The sequence below is a fragment of the Leptonychotes weddellii genome, chromosome 8 (genome assembly GCF_054177405.1).
Source record: "Leptonychotes weddellii isolate Sample4059 chromosome 8, ASM5417740v2, whole genome shotgun sequence".
NCBI lineage: Eukaryota > Metazoa > Chordata > Mammalia > Carnivora > Phocidae > Leptonychotes > Leptonychotes weddellii.
Window position 1 is genome coordinate 82,249,166 of NC_138376.1, and position 20,629 is coordinate 82,269,794.

The 20,629-nt window shown below is 38.2% G+C and overlaps 1 protein-coding gene across 3 annotated transcripts in view; it reads left to right on the top strand.

Moving 5' to 3' along the window:
* Positions 1-20,629, top strand: part of AFG1L (AFG1 like ATPase) — a 233,769-nt gene that overhangs the window by 149,947 nt on the left and 63,193 nt on the right. For all 3 annotated transcript variants that reach the window (XM_081828769.1, XM_031023890.2, XM_031023891.2), the window contains one exon: positions 10,663-10,745. In XM_081828769.1, the coding sequence (XP_081684895.1) occupies positions 10,663-10,745 (83 nt within the window). The remainder of the gene's footprint in view (positions 1-10,662; positions 10,746-20,629) is intronic.

A 20,629-nucleotide genomic window follows, 5' to 3' on the forward strand; every position in this document is an offset into this window, starting at 1 on the left:
CAAAGTCATGGTGATTTCTTTTTCATCTCATTTTATCCAAACAAGAAAGGAATCAATGCTACCAATCTCTGACTCTTTGATTCTAGGACCATAAACACCAACCCTGGGTGGTCCTATGGCTTTAATTACCACCTATGATGGACATTGTGGTTGTTTTCTCCAAAATTCATTCCATCTTCTACTATGGAGTAGTCATGTAATTTGGATGGGACCAACTGGAGTTGGGGCTAGATTAGGCTAAGCCAGTGGCTCTCAACACTGATTGCTCATTAGAATGGCCTAAGGAGCTTAAAATAAAACAGACAAAAATCAGCCAACATAAGTCCTCCTCTACAAAAATGACCTGGGCATCGGTACTTTCTAAATAATTGCCAGTTAATGCTAACATGCAGTCAGTGTTGAGAACCACTGGTCTACCAGCCAGGGTATTTCCATCTTCCCTGCCACTTGCATTGGTTTAGGAAACTCAGAGTTAGCTTGTGTCTTTTTCTAAGCTACATGAGTTGATTGTGGCGGGTGTAAGCAGCCAAATCAGCATAGCTCACGACTTTTGTTTTATGAATGTGGATATGTTCTCAGTTTCATCTCTTTGTCATTGAAGAAACCCTGCCTTGGGATGAAGCTCTTACTTGGAGGAACATAGAATTCCTTGTCTGAATTTTCTGTCTCAGCTGAGTTCTGACAAAGACTTTCTCTTTGACTGTACTTTAGTTAGCCTCCTTGAAGCCCTCTTCTCTACTAGGCCTCAACCTTGGCCTACCATGTCCTTGTCAGTCTTTGCTGAGTCTAGTTTTAGCAAGAATCCTGCTAAGTCAGTTCCATTTTATCATAAAAGCTCCTTGGGAAAGGGACTGTACTGGTTGGCTTTTTCCTGTAGTTTCTGACATATTAACTTGCACCTAAGCTTCACACATAGATGAGTTTGCTAATGATTTGTTCAGTTGATCAGTATTTACTGAGCATTTACTATATATTATGTACTAGATATTGTGCTAGGTGCTAGGGACACAATGATGAACAACATAAACATGATCCTTATCTCAGAACTTACAAGCTTGAAACCCAAATCTGTTTCTGTTATCTTAGTGATTATAAGAAAGCTTCCAATTTTTTATGTGCAGTATAATGTAACTGGATAGAGTTTCTGAAAAGTTGCTCCATATCGGGCGCCTGGGTGGCTCAGTTGGTTAAGCGACTGCCTTCGGCTCAGGTCATGATCCTGGAGTCCCTGGATCAAGTCCCGCATCGGGCTCCCTGCTCGGCAGGGAGTCTGCTTCTCCCTCTGACCCTCCCCCCTCTCATGTGCTCTCTCTCATTCTCTCTCTCTCAGATAAATAAATAAAATCTTTAAAAAAAAAAAAAGTTGCTCCATATCATTTTTGTATGGGGTATGGTTACAATAAGTAAATGAATCTATTCATTGCAACACAGCTGCTTCTCAAAATAACCATCAGGACTAGGCCTTACCTGGTTAGCATATGATCAGAAGGCAGCAGAGGTAGGACTGTCCCAAGCAGGCTGACAGAGTTCTGCAAGGACTTGCAATAAACCCATGTGAATTTTGCATTGCCTTTATATCCAAGTAAGAGACCTGGTTGCTTGAACATTTCCTGGGTATGGAGGCAATATAGCAAAATAATTAAAAATATGAACATTGGAACCAAAATGCTTGGGTTGGAATCCTGGTTCTCTTATCGAAACCCAAGTTCGGCTGCCCCTTGCTCAAAAGGCCAATACCAAGAGATGAGTTTTGACTGGAAAAGAATATGAACTTTATTCAGGAGGCTGGCCAGCTGGGTAGAAGGTGGACTCTTGATTTTTAAAGGGGTTTGATCAGGTAAGGGAGTACAGTGGTCTGACATTTCTGGATTATGTGCAGATTTGATGATGCCAGCTACAGTGTTATCTTGGTGCTCGGAGGTTGTGCAAGAAGTTATGGTTCCTTGGTGCCCAGGGGTGATTGTGCAAGAAGGTCTGGTTCCTTGGTACCTGGGGGTGGTTGGGCAAGAGTACTCTGTTCTTTCTGCAAAGGAGGGCAAGATCTACAGATGTGCAAAGGGAGGTCAGTAAAGTCATTGTGTGACCTTAAAAAGAAAAAAAAAAAACGTTTTACTAAAAGATTGCTGGCCTATCAGAAAGCCAAGGTGGCTTTAAGCAGACTTGCTGGCCTCTGTGGCCTAGGAATGTTCTGGTCCTTCATTCCCCAAGGCCAGTGGTCTGCCAGTCTCAAAGAAAGTAAAGTAAATTAGTTCTGTTACAGATCAAGGACCTTAAGGCAGCAGGCAAGGGAGTGTGTCAACTTGAAGCAAGTTAACACTTAAGATCAGCTGGAATGCTGTTACAGTTCTACCACTTCTGAGGTTTTTTATAATGGACAGGTTACTTCTCTTGTGCTTTAATGTCCTTATCTATCTGTAAAGTGGGAATAATAATTCCACCAATTTTATAGAGTGTGAGAGGCATATATTTAAAGGGTATGCCTTTAAAACCCTTACAAAATGGTTTACCCTTTATATATGGCACATGGTAAACCCTTACATTAGTGTTTGCTATTTAATGATGTTGATGATGAAGATGGACCCATTTATTTACACCTCAAATTACCAAGTTTATGGCAGTTTTATTATGAGATCTTTTAAAATATGAGCAGAAACTTCATATGTATTTTGTAGGAGAGAGTAATTGTCTGAGATTAGTTTGTACTTCCCCTTTTTGCACCTATGAGAGAAGGAAATAAATCATCCTCATCATTGGACTTCAGTCGTGCTTCATAGGGCCTGTGAGTAGATGGTGCCATGTAGTGAGTTAAGCAGGCAATTCTTGCTCTCTTGGAGTTCACCTTCCAAGACTGACAACATCAGTTTAGATGATCAGGTGCAGGTCACAAAAATAGTGGGCCATGAGTTGAACAGACACTTTAAACATAGAAAACGTCCTATATAATGGAAGATTGCTATAATACAATCCAGTATAGTATAGAATTTAGTATAGGATGAACATATCTCATACACAGTTTTGAACTAAATAGTTAAAGGAAATTATAATGGAATCATACAGTATGGACCTCTAGAAGACCAATTAGCATATTTATGCTGTGCAGAGGTAATTGATTTGGGACAGGGAGGGAGGAATTGGGAAACAAAAAATAATCATGTAAATTGTATAAGGCTAAAGACAAATGATCCTGTAACTACTGTGTAATAAAGCAGTGTGGCATGGTGAGAAGATCATAGATTTGGGGGCATGAGTGACCCGGGCAAATCATGGCTCAGCCACCTACAAACTATGTGGCCTCTCTAGAGCTCTTTGAATTGTGAAATTACCGTATTTTCCCTTCCAACTGTGGCTGCAGAAAGAGGCAGGTTTTGGCTCACCTTACAAGCAAGTGTATACAGCTGTGCTTTTTAGCTTCAGTCCTGGCTTTTTTTTTTTTTTTTTTATGTCACAATTGTTCTTTCCTTTTTTATGGTCTTTAAAAAATGTCTTCCTGTATGCTTATTAATGGGACAAGAGTGTTAGTAATGTATTAGTTTGCTTGGGCTCCCATAACAAAATACCACAGACTGGTGGCTTAAACAACAGAAATGTATTTTCTCACAGTTCTGGAGGCTAGAAGTCCAAGATCAAGGTGTTGGCGGGGTTGGTTTCTTCTGAGGCATCTCTCCTTGACTTGCAGATGGCTGTCTTTTCCCTCTGCCTTCACATGGTCCTTCCTCTTTCGCATGTCTGTGTCTAATTTCCTCCTCTTGTGAGTACACCAGTCATATTGGATTAGGGCCTACCCTAAAAAAAACACAAAAAAACACCTCATTTTAATGTAATCACCTCTTTAAAGGCTCAGTCTCCAAGTACAGTCACATTCTGCAGTACTGGGGGTTAGGACTTCAACATACAAATTTGCAGGGAACACAGTTTAGCCCATTGCAGTGATTTTAAAAAAGTAATCTCCTCCTTAAATTTCCTCAACTGTAAAATGAGGATAAAAAAATTACTCTGTGTATGATTATTGTGAGGATTATATGAGGTAAGTTCAAGTTATTATGCATTATCACAAGTGAGACATAAGAGCACTTGGCAGTGGCTAAAGTGTCTTATTTCCTGCTTTTTGGAAGGGAAGAGAAATTTTGAAACTGCTTGATAAAAGGAAGAGATGTAAACCTTACCAAGTAAGGTGGTAGGATGTGGATATTTTAAGCAAGAGACAAGTGGGGTAGCCAGGGAGTGGGGCAGTGGGAAAAAATTTTTTTAATGTATTTTGGAATATTTGAGCAAGAAAGCAAAGGAGGCAAAGTGATTTGTGGTAGACTCTGAGCCTTAGGTCTACTTCAGAACTAAAAAGTTCTGAACAAGAACTTAGCTGTGAAGTGTGAGAACTTCAGGATTGTATTAAGAATTTTATTTTATTTTTTTTTAAAGATTTTATTTATTTATTTGAGAAAGAGAGACTGAGAGAGAGAGAGCCTGAGAGGGGGGAGGGTCAGGAGGGTCAGAGGGAGAAGCAGATTCCCCGCCGAGCAGGGAGCCTGATGCGGGACTCAATCTTGGGACTCCAGGATCATGACCTGAGCCGAAGGCAGTCGCTTAACCAACTGAGCCACCCAGGCACCCCATGTATTAAGAATTTTAGATTGAGGGGTGCCTGGGTGGCTCAGTCGGTTAAGTGTTGGACTCTTGGTTTCAGCTCAGGTCATGATCAGGGTTATGAGATCAAGCCCCTCATCAGGCTCTACAGTTGGTGCAGAGTCTGCTCAAGATTCTCTCTCCTTTCCCCTCTGCTCCTCTCCCTGCCTGTGTGCATGCCTGTGCATTCTCTCTCCAATAATAAATAAAATCTTTTTTTTAAAGATTTATTTATTTGAGAGAGAGAGTGCATGAGCACAGGGAGGAGCAGAGGGAGAGAGAGAATCTCAAGCAGACTCCCCACTGAGTATGGAGCCCAAGTGGGGGCTCTATTTCACAATCCTGAAATCATGACCTGAGCAGAAATCAAGAGTGGGCTGCTTAACCAACTGAGCCACCCAGGCACCCCAATAAATAAAATCTTAAAAAAGACGAATTTTAGACTGAAAGATATCATAATTCAATTCCTTTATTTTATAAAAGAGAAAACTGAGGGGAAAGTTAAGTAACAGGCTAAAATTGCAATTTCTGAGAAATTGGCAAAGGACTTAGCAACTTTGAAAAATGATGTCCATGATTGGGAGAAGAAGAAAATGGTAACTTTGAGGCAAATATCTGAATTCTACCAGGCTGTCAGAGCAAAAGCTTATTCATTATTGTATTTCTAGGAAACAGGGAAGTACCCAGTATATAGTGTTCAGTGTTTGTTAAGTTAATCCAAAGTAAATATTGAATTTGCAGGGGACTTGTTAAACCGTAAGTGTATAGTTTTTGTGATATAAAACAATGTAGCATATTTGCAAAAATATGGGACATCTTTAGTATCATCCTGAAAAATTAACATACAAAAATATTACATTAATAATTGAATTTCTAAGACTGCTGGATATAAGGTGAGCATTCAAAAATCAATTGTATTTCTTTATACCAGTAGCAAACACATACTTAGGAATGCTCATACACCACTCTTGGGAGTGTAGGTTGTGCATCGCCTTGGAACCCTGACAGCGTTCGCTAAAGCTAAGCAGACTCTTATCCTATGTCCAAGCAGTTACTCTTCTAGGTATATATCCAACAAGAGCATGTGCATGTGTGCGCCAAGGCTCACATGCAGAAATGTTCGTGGCTGCATTATTTGAAAGAGCAAGTAACTAGAAACAGCCCAAATGTCCATCAACAGTAGAATGAGTCGATAAATTGTGGCTTATTCACATAGTGGATATAACACACCAATCAAACTAACTATACACAACATGAGAATGGATGAATCTCACAAACATAAAGGAGCCCAATCACAAAAGAATACATACTGGGTGGTTCTACTTATATAAAACTCCCAAAACAGGCAAAATTCTATGTTGCTAGAATCAGCATAGTTACCTTTGAAGAGATAGAAGAGGATACTAGAGGGACTTCACAGGTGCTAGTAATGTTCTGTTTCTTGACTGAGCTGGACATTTATGACTTGTGTATTTCTCTGTATTTATGTTATACTTACATCATAAGAAGCTTAAAAATATGTCCAAGCTTATCATGTGTTGAATTTTTATATATCATTGCTTAAGCTTAAAAGTGGTAGCACATGATTGTTTTAAATGAGATTGAAGCAGGTTTCTTAGAATGTACACCTGCTTCAGCATGTATATCTGGATGTATATCCCGTCTCAAAAAAAAAAGAGACCCCCACCCAGTCTCCTTTTTTTTTGGCTCAATATCTTTCTTGTATTCTTACTTGTCATTGACTTACAGAATTATATTCTCAGCAAACAAAATAGTACAGTATACACTGTGGCTTTCCTGTATTTATTTATTTATTTATTTATTTATTTTTAAAGATTTTATTTATTTATTTGACAGAGAGAGAGACAGCAAGAGAGGGAACACAAGCAGGGGGAGTGGGAGAGGCAGAAGCAGGCTTCCCGCCGAGCAGGGAGCCCTATGTGGGACTCGATCCCAGGACCCTGGGATCATGACCTGAGCCGAAGGCAGAGGCTTAACGACTGAGCCACCCAGGCGCCCGGCTTTCCTGTATTTAAATGTAGTTATTTCTCTCATAGAACTTTTAAGATCTTGGAAAGAATTAAGCTTAGAACTGTGTGTATAAATATGATCCCGATTTCTCTGTCAGCATCTCTGTACATGTAGAAAAAACTTGAAGGATATCAGCTATAAGCAAACTTTTTTTCTGAGAAGGGGATAGACTTTCATTTCTACCTTTGCACTTTTAATATTTGAATTTTTTACAATGAGCCTGGATCACTTTTTTTTTTAGCTTAAAAACATACAGTTTTAAAGCACTTAAGTTAAAAGACAGATTTTAGTTATTTAAGTATTTTATTTCCTGGAACTAGAAAGGCCTCAGCCATATTTTCCTCTTATGCTTACTTATTAAAAATGTATAAAACTGATCAGTTAAATATTGTCAAAAAACTTCAATAGTGTATATCTTTTAAGTTCCTATTTAATATAATCACTTAGATAAGACATAAAACTTTGTTATGTGTTTTTTTCTTTTTCCATTGTAAGCAATATTACTTTTATAATAAAGAGTATTTAAGGTAGGCAAATCTTTATTATTTCAGTCTTTGCTTACAAGGTTAATATATTGTGGTTTTAAAGGATTTTCTCCACAATATTTATTGTTCTTTTGTTCCAACTTGGAAGGAAAAAGCCAGAGTAGAAGCTATATAAAGTTATTTTGTGAGATGGCTATTTTTCTGATGGTATTATTCAAAGTTGCTAAAAATACACACAATAGATCTTGAGGAAAATGCAAACTGCTAGAATATGGTTCTTTTAGTAGTACATTTTTCTTTGCAAAGTCAAGGCCTTTCACTCATGCATATGCTCCCACGGGTGCGTTCACCTCCCTCCGTTTCCTCCCCAAATTTCCTAATTGCATTTTTAGATTGTGTAATTGTATTTGTCCTTTGTATAGGTAAATATACAAACTATTTTAAAATAACTTTCTTTTGGTAGCTGATTAGTTTTATTCACTGCAATTGGATGGTGGTAAGAGGTCACAGGTCTTGTAACTATCTCTGGAAATTAGGAAATTAAACCATGCCTTTTTGACTAGAATCATCAACTTGGAATTAATTTAGCTTTCACCCTCCTCCATCCTTCTGCAAAGTGTTCTGAAGAAGTTAGCTTAAGTGAATAAAATCTGAAAATTTGAGGTTTATTTTTCTTTAAAAATATAAACGGAGTGTTAGTATTTTTCAGACAATTAAGAGCTAAAATCTGAGGGCTTTGGTTGTAGTTCTTTTGCTGCTGATTAGGTATTCCTCAGTGGTGATTAGTGAATGTACAAATGCAATCATTCAGTAGGGCTTAATCACTCCTATGAGAGAGAAGTTAGTTACCCAGAAAGAGAAATTGAAGCTTGTATAACTTCCATTAGTCTTATTTTTTAATAGCAAAAAAATAAAGAAGAAAAAATTTTGGCTAAATTAGGAATATTGGGTCATAGAAGATAAAGTGTGGTTTAAAAGAAATAGAGAGCCTGGGTAAATATGCTTACATGAATATATTGCTGTGCTATTTATTATATTGTCTGTGGTACAGCTAGCTTATGAAAAACTGGCCCTTACCACAGCAGGACAGATTTCCCTCAGAGAGATAGAGAGTGAAGTGCTAGCTAAAAAAGTCCATCTCCTCTTTGTACTGGGTGGCTGGGCCCCCACAATGACAGCCTGGGCAAGGGGGAGGAGGTACCTCTTTTCCCAATTTTAGTACATTACTCAAAGTTGAGAAGAAGAGAGATCTATGGCTATACCCTTTTTTCAAAAAACAGATCATCTGAGGCAAGAGGAGAGTGGAATGCATATATTTAGGCAACACCATATTCCTTTCTGGTGAGATGGGTTACAGGCCCCGAGTCCCAAGAGTGAGGCCTGGGGAGTGGGTATGAGTCACTTGGAATGGTGAGCTGTGGAGGTCTCTATGGGGAGGCCCACCAGCTGCTCAGGTCTAGCATTGTAGTGTGGCATGACTTTGTTAAGTTCAGGGGTTGTTTGTCACAGGTAGGGTTCAAGGGCTGTGTTTTGTAGACTTCCCCAGAGGACCAGCTTCTTCTCGGGGATTATTTTATTTTATTTTTTAAAAGATCTTACTTATTTATTTGAGAGAGAGAATGAGTGTGAGAGAGAGAGAGAGCTTGAGAGCGAGCACGAGTTGGGGGAGTATTTTATTTCCTGGAACTAGAAAGGAAGCAGACTCCCTGCTGAGCAGGGAGCCCAACGCAAGACTCGATCCCAGGACCCTGGGATCAAAATACTCCAGCCTTCCAGCCCTGATTTCTGGGTTATTCCTAAGGTGATCCACTGTCCCAGTTTGCCCAGGACTGTCCTGATGTGAGCACCAAAAGTCCTGCAACCGGGGAAACCCCTCAGTCCCAAGGGGATGGTTGATCGCCCTATTTTACTTCCTTGAGCCACTTGGCAGCTGCAGCATGGGAGAAGGGGAAGTGTATTCTCCCTGCCACTGTGTACAGTCTCTTCCCTGCAGTGCAGATGATAAACAGCCCTCAGCTCTTGGGTAGCAGTTCAACCCAGGATGCAGTTTCCGAGCGGAAGAATGTAGCTACATTTCACGTGTGCCCCGATATGACTGTTCTGATTATCTATTGCTGCATAACAAATGACTGAAAAAATTAGAGGTTTAAAACAACATTGCTTCATTCTCTCTCCCTGTTTTCTGTGGGTCAGGGATTTGAGAAAGCCTCAGCCGGCAATTCTGGCTCCCTTAGTACCATAGTGGCAACAACTGGAACAGCTGGGGCCTGGTGAGACCTCTGTCTTCATGTCATCTCAGGGCCCCTCCAGGCCGTGTCTCTGTCTGGGTTGCTTTAAGCTCCTCCAGGCAGTTTGATGCTCACCTAGCAGTTCAGGGTTCCAGAGCAAGTGTTCTAGCTAGGGAGTAAGAAGCTGCCTTGGCTCTGTCACATAGGATACTGTTGCATAGCATCATCTTGTCCTAGTCACAAGATTCAGGGGAGGGGGAACATAGACCCCACTTCCCGCTGGATGGAATATCAACATCATAACATGTTGGCGTGGGGAGATTATTGCAGCCATCTTTGGAAAATACAGTTTGCCACAATTACCTTGGCCCAAAAAAGCAGTTTTTCACTAATAAAGGTAATGAAGTTGTTAAAATACAATTTTCTCCTCATGAATTTTCATAAAGCAATTTTCATTTAGGTTGAAAACAAAAAGATCAGCCTGTAAATGTTTCTTGAATTGTTCTGAAAACCCTTGCTCACCATTGTTCTACTGGAATGAATATGTGTCTATAATATATAATATATATACCCCCCCTTACCCCTAAAAAGAAAGCCAGCTGACCAAGATAGGTGTAGCAAAAGTTCATAAGCTTCTACAGGAGGAGTTTCAGTGTGTGTGGTGTGAGCACATGTGGGGGGGGGGCGGGCGGCGGGGAGGAGGGGGATGGAAAGGAAAGAGTAATTGGGAGAATAGAAGGACATCAGTGGCATAGGACTCAGGCTGAAGGGAGGTGTCTGCAGCAGGAAAGAACGCTAAAGACATTGATGGCTGGAAAGGGGACTATAAGGGACAAGGGCAGTGGCGGTCATTTACAAATGAAGGGCAGGTATACATATAGCGTAGCTTTAGTAAGAGCATTTGGTTTAAAATGTGGATACTAATGTTCTGGCCTAGCTCTCTCCCATTGTGATGCTGAAGACCCACGAGTTATTCTTTCTGATAGCTTCTTACTTAATGGTTAACAGAAATTGGGATTTAAAAAATTTTTAATGTAATGCACATTATGTAGGAATTTGCTGATTAGCATTGTTTTAGCAAAGTGTCAGAAAGGCATGCTGCTAATCTTCTTTGAACTGAATTCTTTGGGCTTGATATATATTTAATGTTCAACTTTTATGATTCTTATGTGACTACTCTTGTTTTGTCCTAAACTCATTATTTTATTAAGGAAAAATTTCAAAGATTAAAGAAAGAAAAAGGACAGCAGACAGATCATAATTCTAAGCCACCACTTGTTTGTGTGTTTGGATTGCAGAAATACTGTAGTACGGTCCAGCTAGATTCTGGGATTGACTACCGGAAAAGGGAACTTCCTGCTGCAGGAAAACTCTACTATCTGTAAGTTTTTCTTTTTTTTAATTTAATTTTCTAAGTTTAATATCAAATAATCAGGAAAAGAGAAAAATAAGCAGGGTAATTATTAGAGCAGGAAAGGCTAGTTCTGAAGCCTGTGATTTTTAGAATACAAAATGTTATAATGTTAACTTCTTTAAACTGTGTTTTTTGCCATCCACATTTGCATGATTTATAATGTGTGATTGGATGAAACCCTAATTAGTTTTTTGGGGAGGAGTGATGACAGATGGTTAGAAAGTAATGAGATCCTCTTATGAGACTCTAGGATTAAGAGAATATCTTTATTGTGTGAAAGTAATTAATTATTTGTGGACATCTCCTGACAAATGTGCCATTTCTGTTCCCCAAAAATTGTTGTTTTATTTTGTTAGACTGTATTTATCATTGCTGATTGACTTCCATACATAACCATGTAAAATATATATACACAAGTACAACTGGGTATATTTTATCTTTTAAAAACAAAGACTCTCCTGAGTAGGAGCCATTTCTAATAATAGATGTATTCAGCCCGTGCAGTTAATGCTGAAAAACAAATAGTTGGTTTTAAAATGTCATTTGTGCGAACCTGAAAAGGGACAAGTGCTTTACAAATGTTTAGCATACACCACCAGCGTTGGGCACATAGTGGGTTCTCAATAAATAGATCTAAGGGCTAATTGTGATTTAACTCAAAGGCGTGTTTCTGCTAATTTAAATTTTGATAACGTGTGTATGAGAGGTTCAGAAAAGTTCTTGTCTCTGCCACCTTGTAAGCAGAAGTACTTTACTGTTTTTGAAGCAGAAATTAGCTAGAAAAATCACATAATTAAAATTGCATGCTTTACAATGTACCAAGGGGGACTATTTCAGTTTATTATTCAGATTCTGATGATTATTATAGAAGGTTCTTCATGTGCCCTTAAGTACTTTGTCTTTAAAGTACTTTATAATTTTTAAAAATTCTTATAGCACTTCTTTCTGCTTTAGCTTGGACTTTTTCCCTTCTGTTTCTTTTATGTTTGTGTTTTCTGGTTTTTATATTTTTCTGGTATTTGCAACCTTTTCCCGATTCTTTGCTACCAATTTCGTGATATTCCAGATGTGTGGTACCTAGAAATTAGCTTCTTATTATTCTCTGCATTCTTTTTCAAAGGGGGCAATTCTTGTTCCCTGTTTTCCCACAAAATGTATCCTTATGTGGAAGAATTAAAACATTTTCCTAATGGGAAGTTCCTTCAGTCGGATGGTAGTCTGGATCTAAATCATGAAATTTGTTTCATACTGCTAGAGAGGTCTCAGTAGAATTTACAGGTCGTGGAAAGCTGCTTTTGTTGGGAGGATAGCCATTTCTCTCTGACCTGAGGCTGCCTCTTCCTTTTCCTGCTGAAGTACAATTTTAACACAATGATATTCAGGTTTGTACTTAAAATATGCACTGGAGGAAAACAATATCTAACAACAACCCAGAGTCCAGGAATGAAACTTTGGATCAACTTTCTTAAAAATATATAAATTCATTTAATCCTCAAGGAAGGTAGATTTTGTTCCTGTATTTAACATCAAAAAGGGCTTCACTATAATCTGATAACCCAAACTAGAGAACCTAAAGGCACACCTCACTCAGAGGGTAAGGCAGATATGTGTCCCTGAGGAGAATCAGGAATTAAAATCCTCTCGGGAGTGGGAGAATAATATTAGATACAGAGACACGGTGCTAGGGATGTAATTTATATTGTTTCACATGAGCCCTTAGCGAGAACTTCTTTCATGACAAAGAAAATTTCCTAGGGTCATGTTAACATTTCTGATTTAATTAGGTTTCTTTTGCCCTTGTTCTCTTAGGGAAACTTACTAATTTCCCCCATAACAGATTTTAATGTACCATGTTATATATTGCCCTATTACAGCATGTGTTTCTCTTTATTACCCTATGCCTAAACATCTGGCATTCGTTCCTGAACATACAAGTTCAGACTCCCCCTTTGTCAATCTCATTGGCCCCCTCAGCTACCTGAAAAGAAAAACAAAATTCTAGCCTCCCTCCAGGGGAACATGAAGCAATATCTCAGGATTTCATACAAGCAGAATCCTACATCTGATCTTTAATGAAATAGAAATATTCATTAATTCAGTGTTTTATTAGTCTAACTTTCCAAAAGCTAATTCGAAATGTCCCAAAACATAATCCAAATAATATCAAGAATTATCAGAGATTTTTAAAAGTACCCAAAAAGTTGACTCAGGAACACTTTCTATGGTTCTTAATATCGTCCAGGTTACACAAGAAGTAATTCGTATACGACATTATGTGTTTGTATGTAATCTGTTTCAGTTGTAGTTTTACATCATAATAGATATAGAAATCTTACAGTACCTTTATAAATAAGTTCCAGATGTTTTTGGCCCATCCAACGACGTTTTTAATCTCATATAAAACAAACTCTGAAACTTTAAATTTAGCAAGTTACAAATGACAGAAAGCTTGAGCCCAGACATCTGAACTTTTGCAGAAATTAAAACACCCCATGGTTGTCCAATTTTTCATTCTGTGGTAACTGCATGGTCACCCCAGATATGAGCACGAAGTCATTCTCTTCCTTGTCGCTTGGTGGATTGGACTCAATAGGAATTCCATGTGGGGAATATGGTTTGCCGAAATCCAAACAGGTCGACTAAGCATTGGGCTTCCTGTTTGTATTTGGGTGTATTTGGTGTATTTGGACTTGTAATTTTTTTTAACTGCCTGGTGTTTGCCAAGGGTGGCCCTATCCCATACCTTCCAGAGAATTTCACTGCTTCCAATTAGTTCTCTGCTTGGGGGCTGGTGACAGTGGAGGTTATCATTTTATATATGCAATGAGGTCTCTTTTCAGACAGGCAACACCTTGTTCTTCTTCACCTTGTTCAGACGCTCCCTTGTTCTTTTCTCTTTTTCTTTTTCATTCAGGAACTGAGTAGTACAGGTTCTTTTTTCTAAGTCTGTTGAAGGAACCAGGGGTTGGGGGTGGGGAGAGGGTTCCTATTCAAATACCATATCTTCATGCTCACATAAAAACACCCCACCCGTAGCAGAGAGGTCATGGCCTCAATGGAAGACTTTAAACTGAACCAGAAGGGATGGGCAGGGAAGGTATTGGGCCTGGGATTTGATTTTACCCAGCTTACCAGCTAATAGGTTTGCCTGTTACTGTTTCATGGATGCTGGCAGAAGACACGAGAGATCTGGGTCAGAGACAAAGGATTTTATGACCCTTGGTGTAGAGAGCATATTGTGTCTGTGCCCTCCTTGCCCTGTGGTCCCATTGTGGGGGGCACAGAGAGTTTTGCCAAGGGCCCAGATGAATACCTGCATAGGCAGTGGGTTGTATTATAGCACAGGAACTCTGAGCTTGGGAAATCTACACCATTTTATAGCCAGAAGTATGCAGGCCTGTTTTTTGTTTCAAGGGAGACATTGCTTCATCCCTCAAGGTTTCTTGTGCCAAACACAACCTTGAGAAATGGTTAGGGCCATGTATTCCTGGCATGCTCAGCAAGATGTGCAGAAGAGTGAGAGACCCATGGAGGACTGTTCTCCCAATAGGGACATTGACCAGACTTTTAACCTTAAAGAAGCTGGGCTTTCTCCCTTTATTTCTTTTGGCTCCTATCCACCGAGTCATCTATTACTTCTACCAAATTATATCTGAACCTGTTATTCAGTTATTTAATATTTCAGTTAAATTGTCTAAAGATCATTTCACTTTCATGTATATGGGGACTATTGATCATACTGAAATGATGAAAAATATGTTACAACTTTCAGACAACGCCCAAATATTCACATATTTTTACCTGGTTTAATACAGTACATCTATCTTTCTAGCCAATCTCAAAAAGAAGTTTCTTCTTACTTTTACCAGTAGAAGTTTCATGTCTCAAGTACTCCTAATCTCCCACTTGGGAGATATCTATTCCATATAGAAAATAATTTTTGAGAATATATCTTCAAAAATTAAAAGAAAAGGTGGCTGGCAAAAACCACACAGCTCTGTTTTAGAAGAAAGGTCTGTGAAAACAAAGACTGGAGCTCAAACATGTTAAAACATCCCCACAATTAAAAACTTCGTGTTTCTTGTCTATGAGAGTCCCTATACACACTCCTCTTCCCTCAACTGAGAGAATCAGATCAATGAAAATTTAAAACATTTCTTAGCTCATTTGTCACATCTTTTCATACCTAAAACATTGGCAGAGTTCTGTCTTCTGCCTGGAAGGTTGCCACCTTCTAGTTCACCAGAGTCTCTAGGACATCTTGGGACCTTCTCCCCATCCCCCATCTTTACCATTCCAGGTGTTTCTGTCTTAGACATTGGAATTTACAGTGTCTTAGTTTTTCTTACCAGTTAGAGTGCCAACCCAGTCAGTCATTTCCTGTTCCAGTTCCCACTGAAGAACTTCTGAAACATCTGCCAATAGAAGCAACTTGAAATTTGTTAAGTCTAGTTCCTTTCCTTTTAGACATAATTTGTTTCAGTTCCATGTTCCTGACCATCCAGAGAACTGTAGCAGGCTGTGTGCATACCCCATTGAAACAATTTTTTCTCTCATCATCTATAACAAGGTTTTTGTGGTTGAATGCCAAATATGTCACCTATATTCTTTTCCCTTTAATTCCCTGAATTCCCTCATGTATCTTTTTAGATTCTTGTACATTCATATTCATCCTATCTGACACTAGTTTTCATGGTGTCACAATGGAGTCGTGATAGTATTGAAGGGAAAATACCACATTAAGTTACAGAATATAAAACTTGTTTAGCAGCAAAGGATTCAGAAATATATCCATATGGTGATAGTTGCACAAAAACAGAGGATGACATAGCATATTCTCATTTGATGTTGTAAGTTTTTCTGCATTTCAGGGCCAATTAGCTGACAAAAGTAGCACCTGATCAGGATAAGGATCCCATCAGGTCACCTTTGTCATTCTTGGGTTGATAGGTGGGTGGGGGAGAAGGGAGGCTTATACCCTCCGATAAGTCTTGACTGCTGTGGAGACTTTGGCTATTGTACGTGACTACTCACCAGGTACAGTTACCAAGTGCAAACTCTAGGATATGCCTGAGTGTTCACTGTCAATCAGTGTGAATCAAAGCTCAGTTTCCAATCCTTCATCAAGACCAGACACAACGCTTTCCTGAAGTCTGTTCCTTAAAGGATAAGGGAAAGAATTTCTGCCTCTGGCAGTTAGAGAAACTACTTTCATGGGTTAAGACTGTTGATCTGGCCAATCCTTAAGCCTGGGGAAGAGAAGATGGTTGGGGACATTTTTGATGTTTACAGATTAAATTTTATTCCTTCTTAGCATCATAACACAGAACATATAGGTTTATATACTTAAGAGATAATCATATTCACAAACCAAAATATTTACAGATAAAATAATACAATGTGTGAGATTTGCTTCAAAATAATCCAGGGTGAGGGAATTGTGGGAGGGAGGTCGTTTAGATGAAACAACATTGGCCACAAATTAAGTGGGTGATTGTGTTGAGTTTTTTATACTATTCTCTCTACATGTATGTATGTGTGAAATTTTCCATAATAAAAAGTTTTTTAAAAGATACAGAATCTTTTTTTTTCTGATCATACTAGCAGGAATTTTATTAATATTGATGATTCTAAAGAAATAGCTTTTGTTATTTGATTTTCTCCATTGCTTTCTGTTTTCTATTTCATTGATTTCTGTACTGCTCTTTATTATTAATTTTATTCTGCTTAGTTTGGATTTAATTGGTTCTTGTTTTTCTAGTTTTTAAAGATAGAAATTTTTTTTTTAAAGATTGTATTTATTCATTTTGACAGAGAGAGAGAGACAGCGAGAGAGGGAACACAAGCGGGTGAAGTGGGAGAGGGAGAAGCAGGCTTCCCGCGGAGCAGGGAGCCTGACGCGGGGCTCGATCCCAGGACTCTGGGATCATGACCTGAGCCGAAGGCAGACGCTTAACGACTGAGCCACCCAGGTGCCCCTAAAGATAGAAATTTAAGTCCTTGATTTGAAACCTTTCTGTTCTTTTTATATAAGCATTTTAATGCTATAAATTTTCTTCTAAGTACCATATGAATTGCATCTCATACATTTCAGTATGTCCTGTTTTCCCTTGTGATTTATTCTTTGACCAATGGGTTATTTAAAAGTATGTTGTCTGACTTCCAAACATTTGATGATTTTTCTATACATACTTTGATTGCTTTTTCTATACATCTGGCTCTGAAATCTATGCTTAGTATTAATGTAGCCACATCAGCTTTTTAAAAATTAGCATTCGCATGATCTATCTTTTTGCTTTCAACTTATCTGTGTCCTACTTAAAATGGTTTCTTGTGAGCAACACATAGTTGGGAATTTATTTTTTATGCAATCTGACATTCTTTTTCTTTAATGGGAGTGTTTAAGCCATTTACATTTAATGTGTTTATTGATATGGTTGGATTTTAATATGCCATTTGTTTTTTCTGTTCTTCCCATTTACCTCTCTCTCTGACTTATTTCATTTTTAAGATTCCATTTTCTCTCTTACGTTAGCTTATTTGCTATACTTTCTTGTTTTTGTTTTTGTGGTTGCTACAGAGTTTAGAGTAAGCATCTTTAACTTATAATAGTCTGCTTTCAAATAACAATTTACCTCTTGATGTAAAATATAAAAATTCTACAACAGTATACTTCCATTTTCACTATCCTGACCTTTGTGCTATTTAGTCCTATATTTTATTGTGTAATGCATTTTATTATGTAAAATAATTATATGTATTTTATATTATATATTGCACAGTACAATGTCATTATTTTTGCTTAAACAGTCAATAATCTTTTAAAGAGATTTTTTAAATAGGAAAAAATTCTTTTACATTTACTTATGAATACCATTTGTTATGCTCTTCATTCTGTTATATAGATTGAAATTTCCATTTGGTTTCATTTTCCTTCTTTTTGAAGGTCTTTAACATTTTTTGCAGTGGTATTCTGGTAGTGGTGAATTTTCTCATCTTTTGTGTGTCTCATATGTCTCTAAAGTCTTTTGTTTTTATTTCTGAAGGACATTTTTGCTAGCTAGAGAATTTGTGGTTGACAGATTTTTTTTTCCTTTCAGTACATTAAATGTTGTTGCTTGATTATCTTGTGACTTGTATTTTTTCTAATGAGAAATCTATCATTCTTTGTCCTTCTTTACATAAGATGTCTTTTCACTAGCTGCTTCTACAGTTTTCTTTTTGTTATTGGTTTTAAGCTCTTTGTTTATGATGTGCCTTGGTGTGACTCTTTGTTTGTTTGTTTCTTTTTCCCAAGATTGGTTGTACTTCTTGGATCTGTGAGTTTATAATTTTAATTTGGAGAAGTTTTATTCCTTATTTCTTCACATACTTTGTCCCTTTCTCCCCTTCTCCAATTTCTGGGACTCCAGTTACACCTATATGAGACCTCTTTATGTTGTCTCACAGCTTCCTGATTCTCTGTTCTTTTTTTTTTTTTCCAATCTTTTTTTCAATCTTGTTTCATTTTGGGTAGTTTCTTTGGCATTGTGTAATCTGTTATTAATCCTATCCAGGGTATTGTTCATGTCAGACATGGTATTTTTTTCTTTCTAGAAGTTCAACTTCCAGAAGACTTTATATCTTCTTTCTCTGTTCTTAATATCCTCATGCCTTCCAGGGCACCTGGGTGGCTCAGTTGGTTAAGGGTTTGCCTTGGGCTCATGTCAGGATCCCGGAATCCCGGTATCGAGTAGGCTGCTTGTCCTTCTCCCTCTGCCCCTCCCTCTGCTCTCTCTCTCTCCCTCTCTCTCAAATAAATAAATAAAATCTTTTAAAAAAATATCCTCATGCCTCCCTCTACCTTATTGAACATACAGAGAATATTTATAGTCACCGTTTCAAATGTCTTTGTCCACTAATTCTACCACATATGTCATTTTGGGGTCTATTTCTACTGATTGATTTTTATCCTTTTTATTTTTAAAGATTTATTTATTTTATTTTGGAGAGAGCACACAAGAGGGAGGAGGGGCAAAGGGAGAGAGAAAAAAATCCTCAAGGAGACTCCCCACTGAGTGTGGAGCCCAGTATGGGAGTTGATCCTAGGACCCCAAGATGACCACCTGAACAGAAATCGAGAGTCAGATGCCTAACTGACTGAGCCACACAGGTCCCTGGATTTTTATCCTTTTTAGAAGTTATATTCTCCTGCTTCTTTGCATGCCTGTTGATTTTTATTGAAGGCCAAATATTGTGATTTTATATTTTGGGCTTTGTTCTAGGACACAATTAAGTTATTTGGAAATAATTGTATCCTTTCAAGGCTGAGCTTTGTAAAGTGGGAGCAGAGTAACTTTTATTCTACAGCTAATTATTCTCACTAGTGAAGTAATACTCTTCTGAGGACTCTACTTGATACTCCATGTATTAGTAGGGCTATCTACTCTGATTGGAGGAAATATGAACTATTTCTGGCCATTATGAGCTCCATGGGTAATGCTGTGTGATTTGCTGGCGTTCTGTTGTTTGTCTGTTTGGCCCAACCTCCCTCCCTGCCCCCTCATCGCCACCCCACTCCGGAGGCCTGGGGGTACAGGAGACATTAAAGCCAAGAGTCCTGTCGTTGGGCAATTTTGAGGACTCCGACGCTCAAATGCCAGGCCTCCTGGTGACAACTACAGCCTCTTGGTCTGAAGTCATCCACTTCCTATTCTTTGCTCTGCTTCACCAGTAGCATATCCCACCCCCAGCCTTGAGTCATTTCTTCTCATGCATGCACAGATTAGTATTCAGTTCAAAGACCTGAAAGGGACCCTTTGCAGATCATGGAAACTTTGTCTTTGGGTGTGTAGCGCTCTCTTCAGTATTCTACCTTGCAAATTCTAGTTGCTGTGGCCTCCCCAAATTCTGAAATCTGTTTTCTCAACTCAAAGACCATTGGGATCTGATCAAGTTTCCTCTTCTGAAGCCTGGAAGCTCACCTCATTTGTTTTCTTTCCCTCAGGGGTCACTGTCCTGTGCTTTCTGTGCTCCAGTGTCTGAAAAACATTGTTTCATATAGTTTAGACAGTCTGTAGTTATTTAAGGTAGGAGGATAATCTGGGCGTTGTTACTTCATTATGGCCAGAAGTGGAAGTTTCCAATCCATTATCCTGAAAACAGGTAAATAAAAGAATCAAGTATTTTTCCTGCCTGTTTTAAAAGAACTGATTTTTAGTATAACAAAATAGTTGATGGGGGATGCTTATCTTTATAGGAGTTTTATAGATAACAGAAGAAAAAAGAATGAAAATTAGAATATCACCATTTTGTAAAACCCACATAATATAATGGAACTAGTTAATGATCTTAAGTTCTGTAATAATTGCAATAGAAATGGAACCTGAATTTGATTTACAGGAATTCAGTTTACAGGAAATATTAGGAGCAATGGAATATGTTAAATAACATCATGGGAGTATATTCACCAAAATGTAGACTGCAGATTTTTTTAATGACATAAATAACTTGCTTCTTCAGCAAATAAAAAAAGAGAACCTATAGTTTAAAAGAGACTTAAGGACTAGAACTCACAGGAATTCAGTAAAGTGGCAGGATATAAAATCAATGCACAGAAATCAGTGGCATTCCTATACACCAACAACAAGACAGAAGAAAGAGAAATGAAGGAGTCGATTCCATTTACAATTGCACCCAAAACCATAAGATACCTAGGAATAAATCTAACCAAAGAGGCAAAGGATCTGTACTCAGAAAACTATAAAATACTCATGAAAGAAATCGAGGAAGACACAAAGAAATGGAAAAATGTTTCATGCTCATGGATTGGAGGAACAAATATTGTGAAGATGTCAGTGCTACCCAGAGCA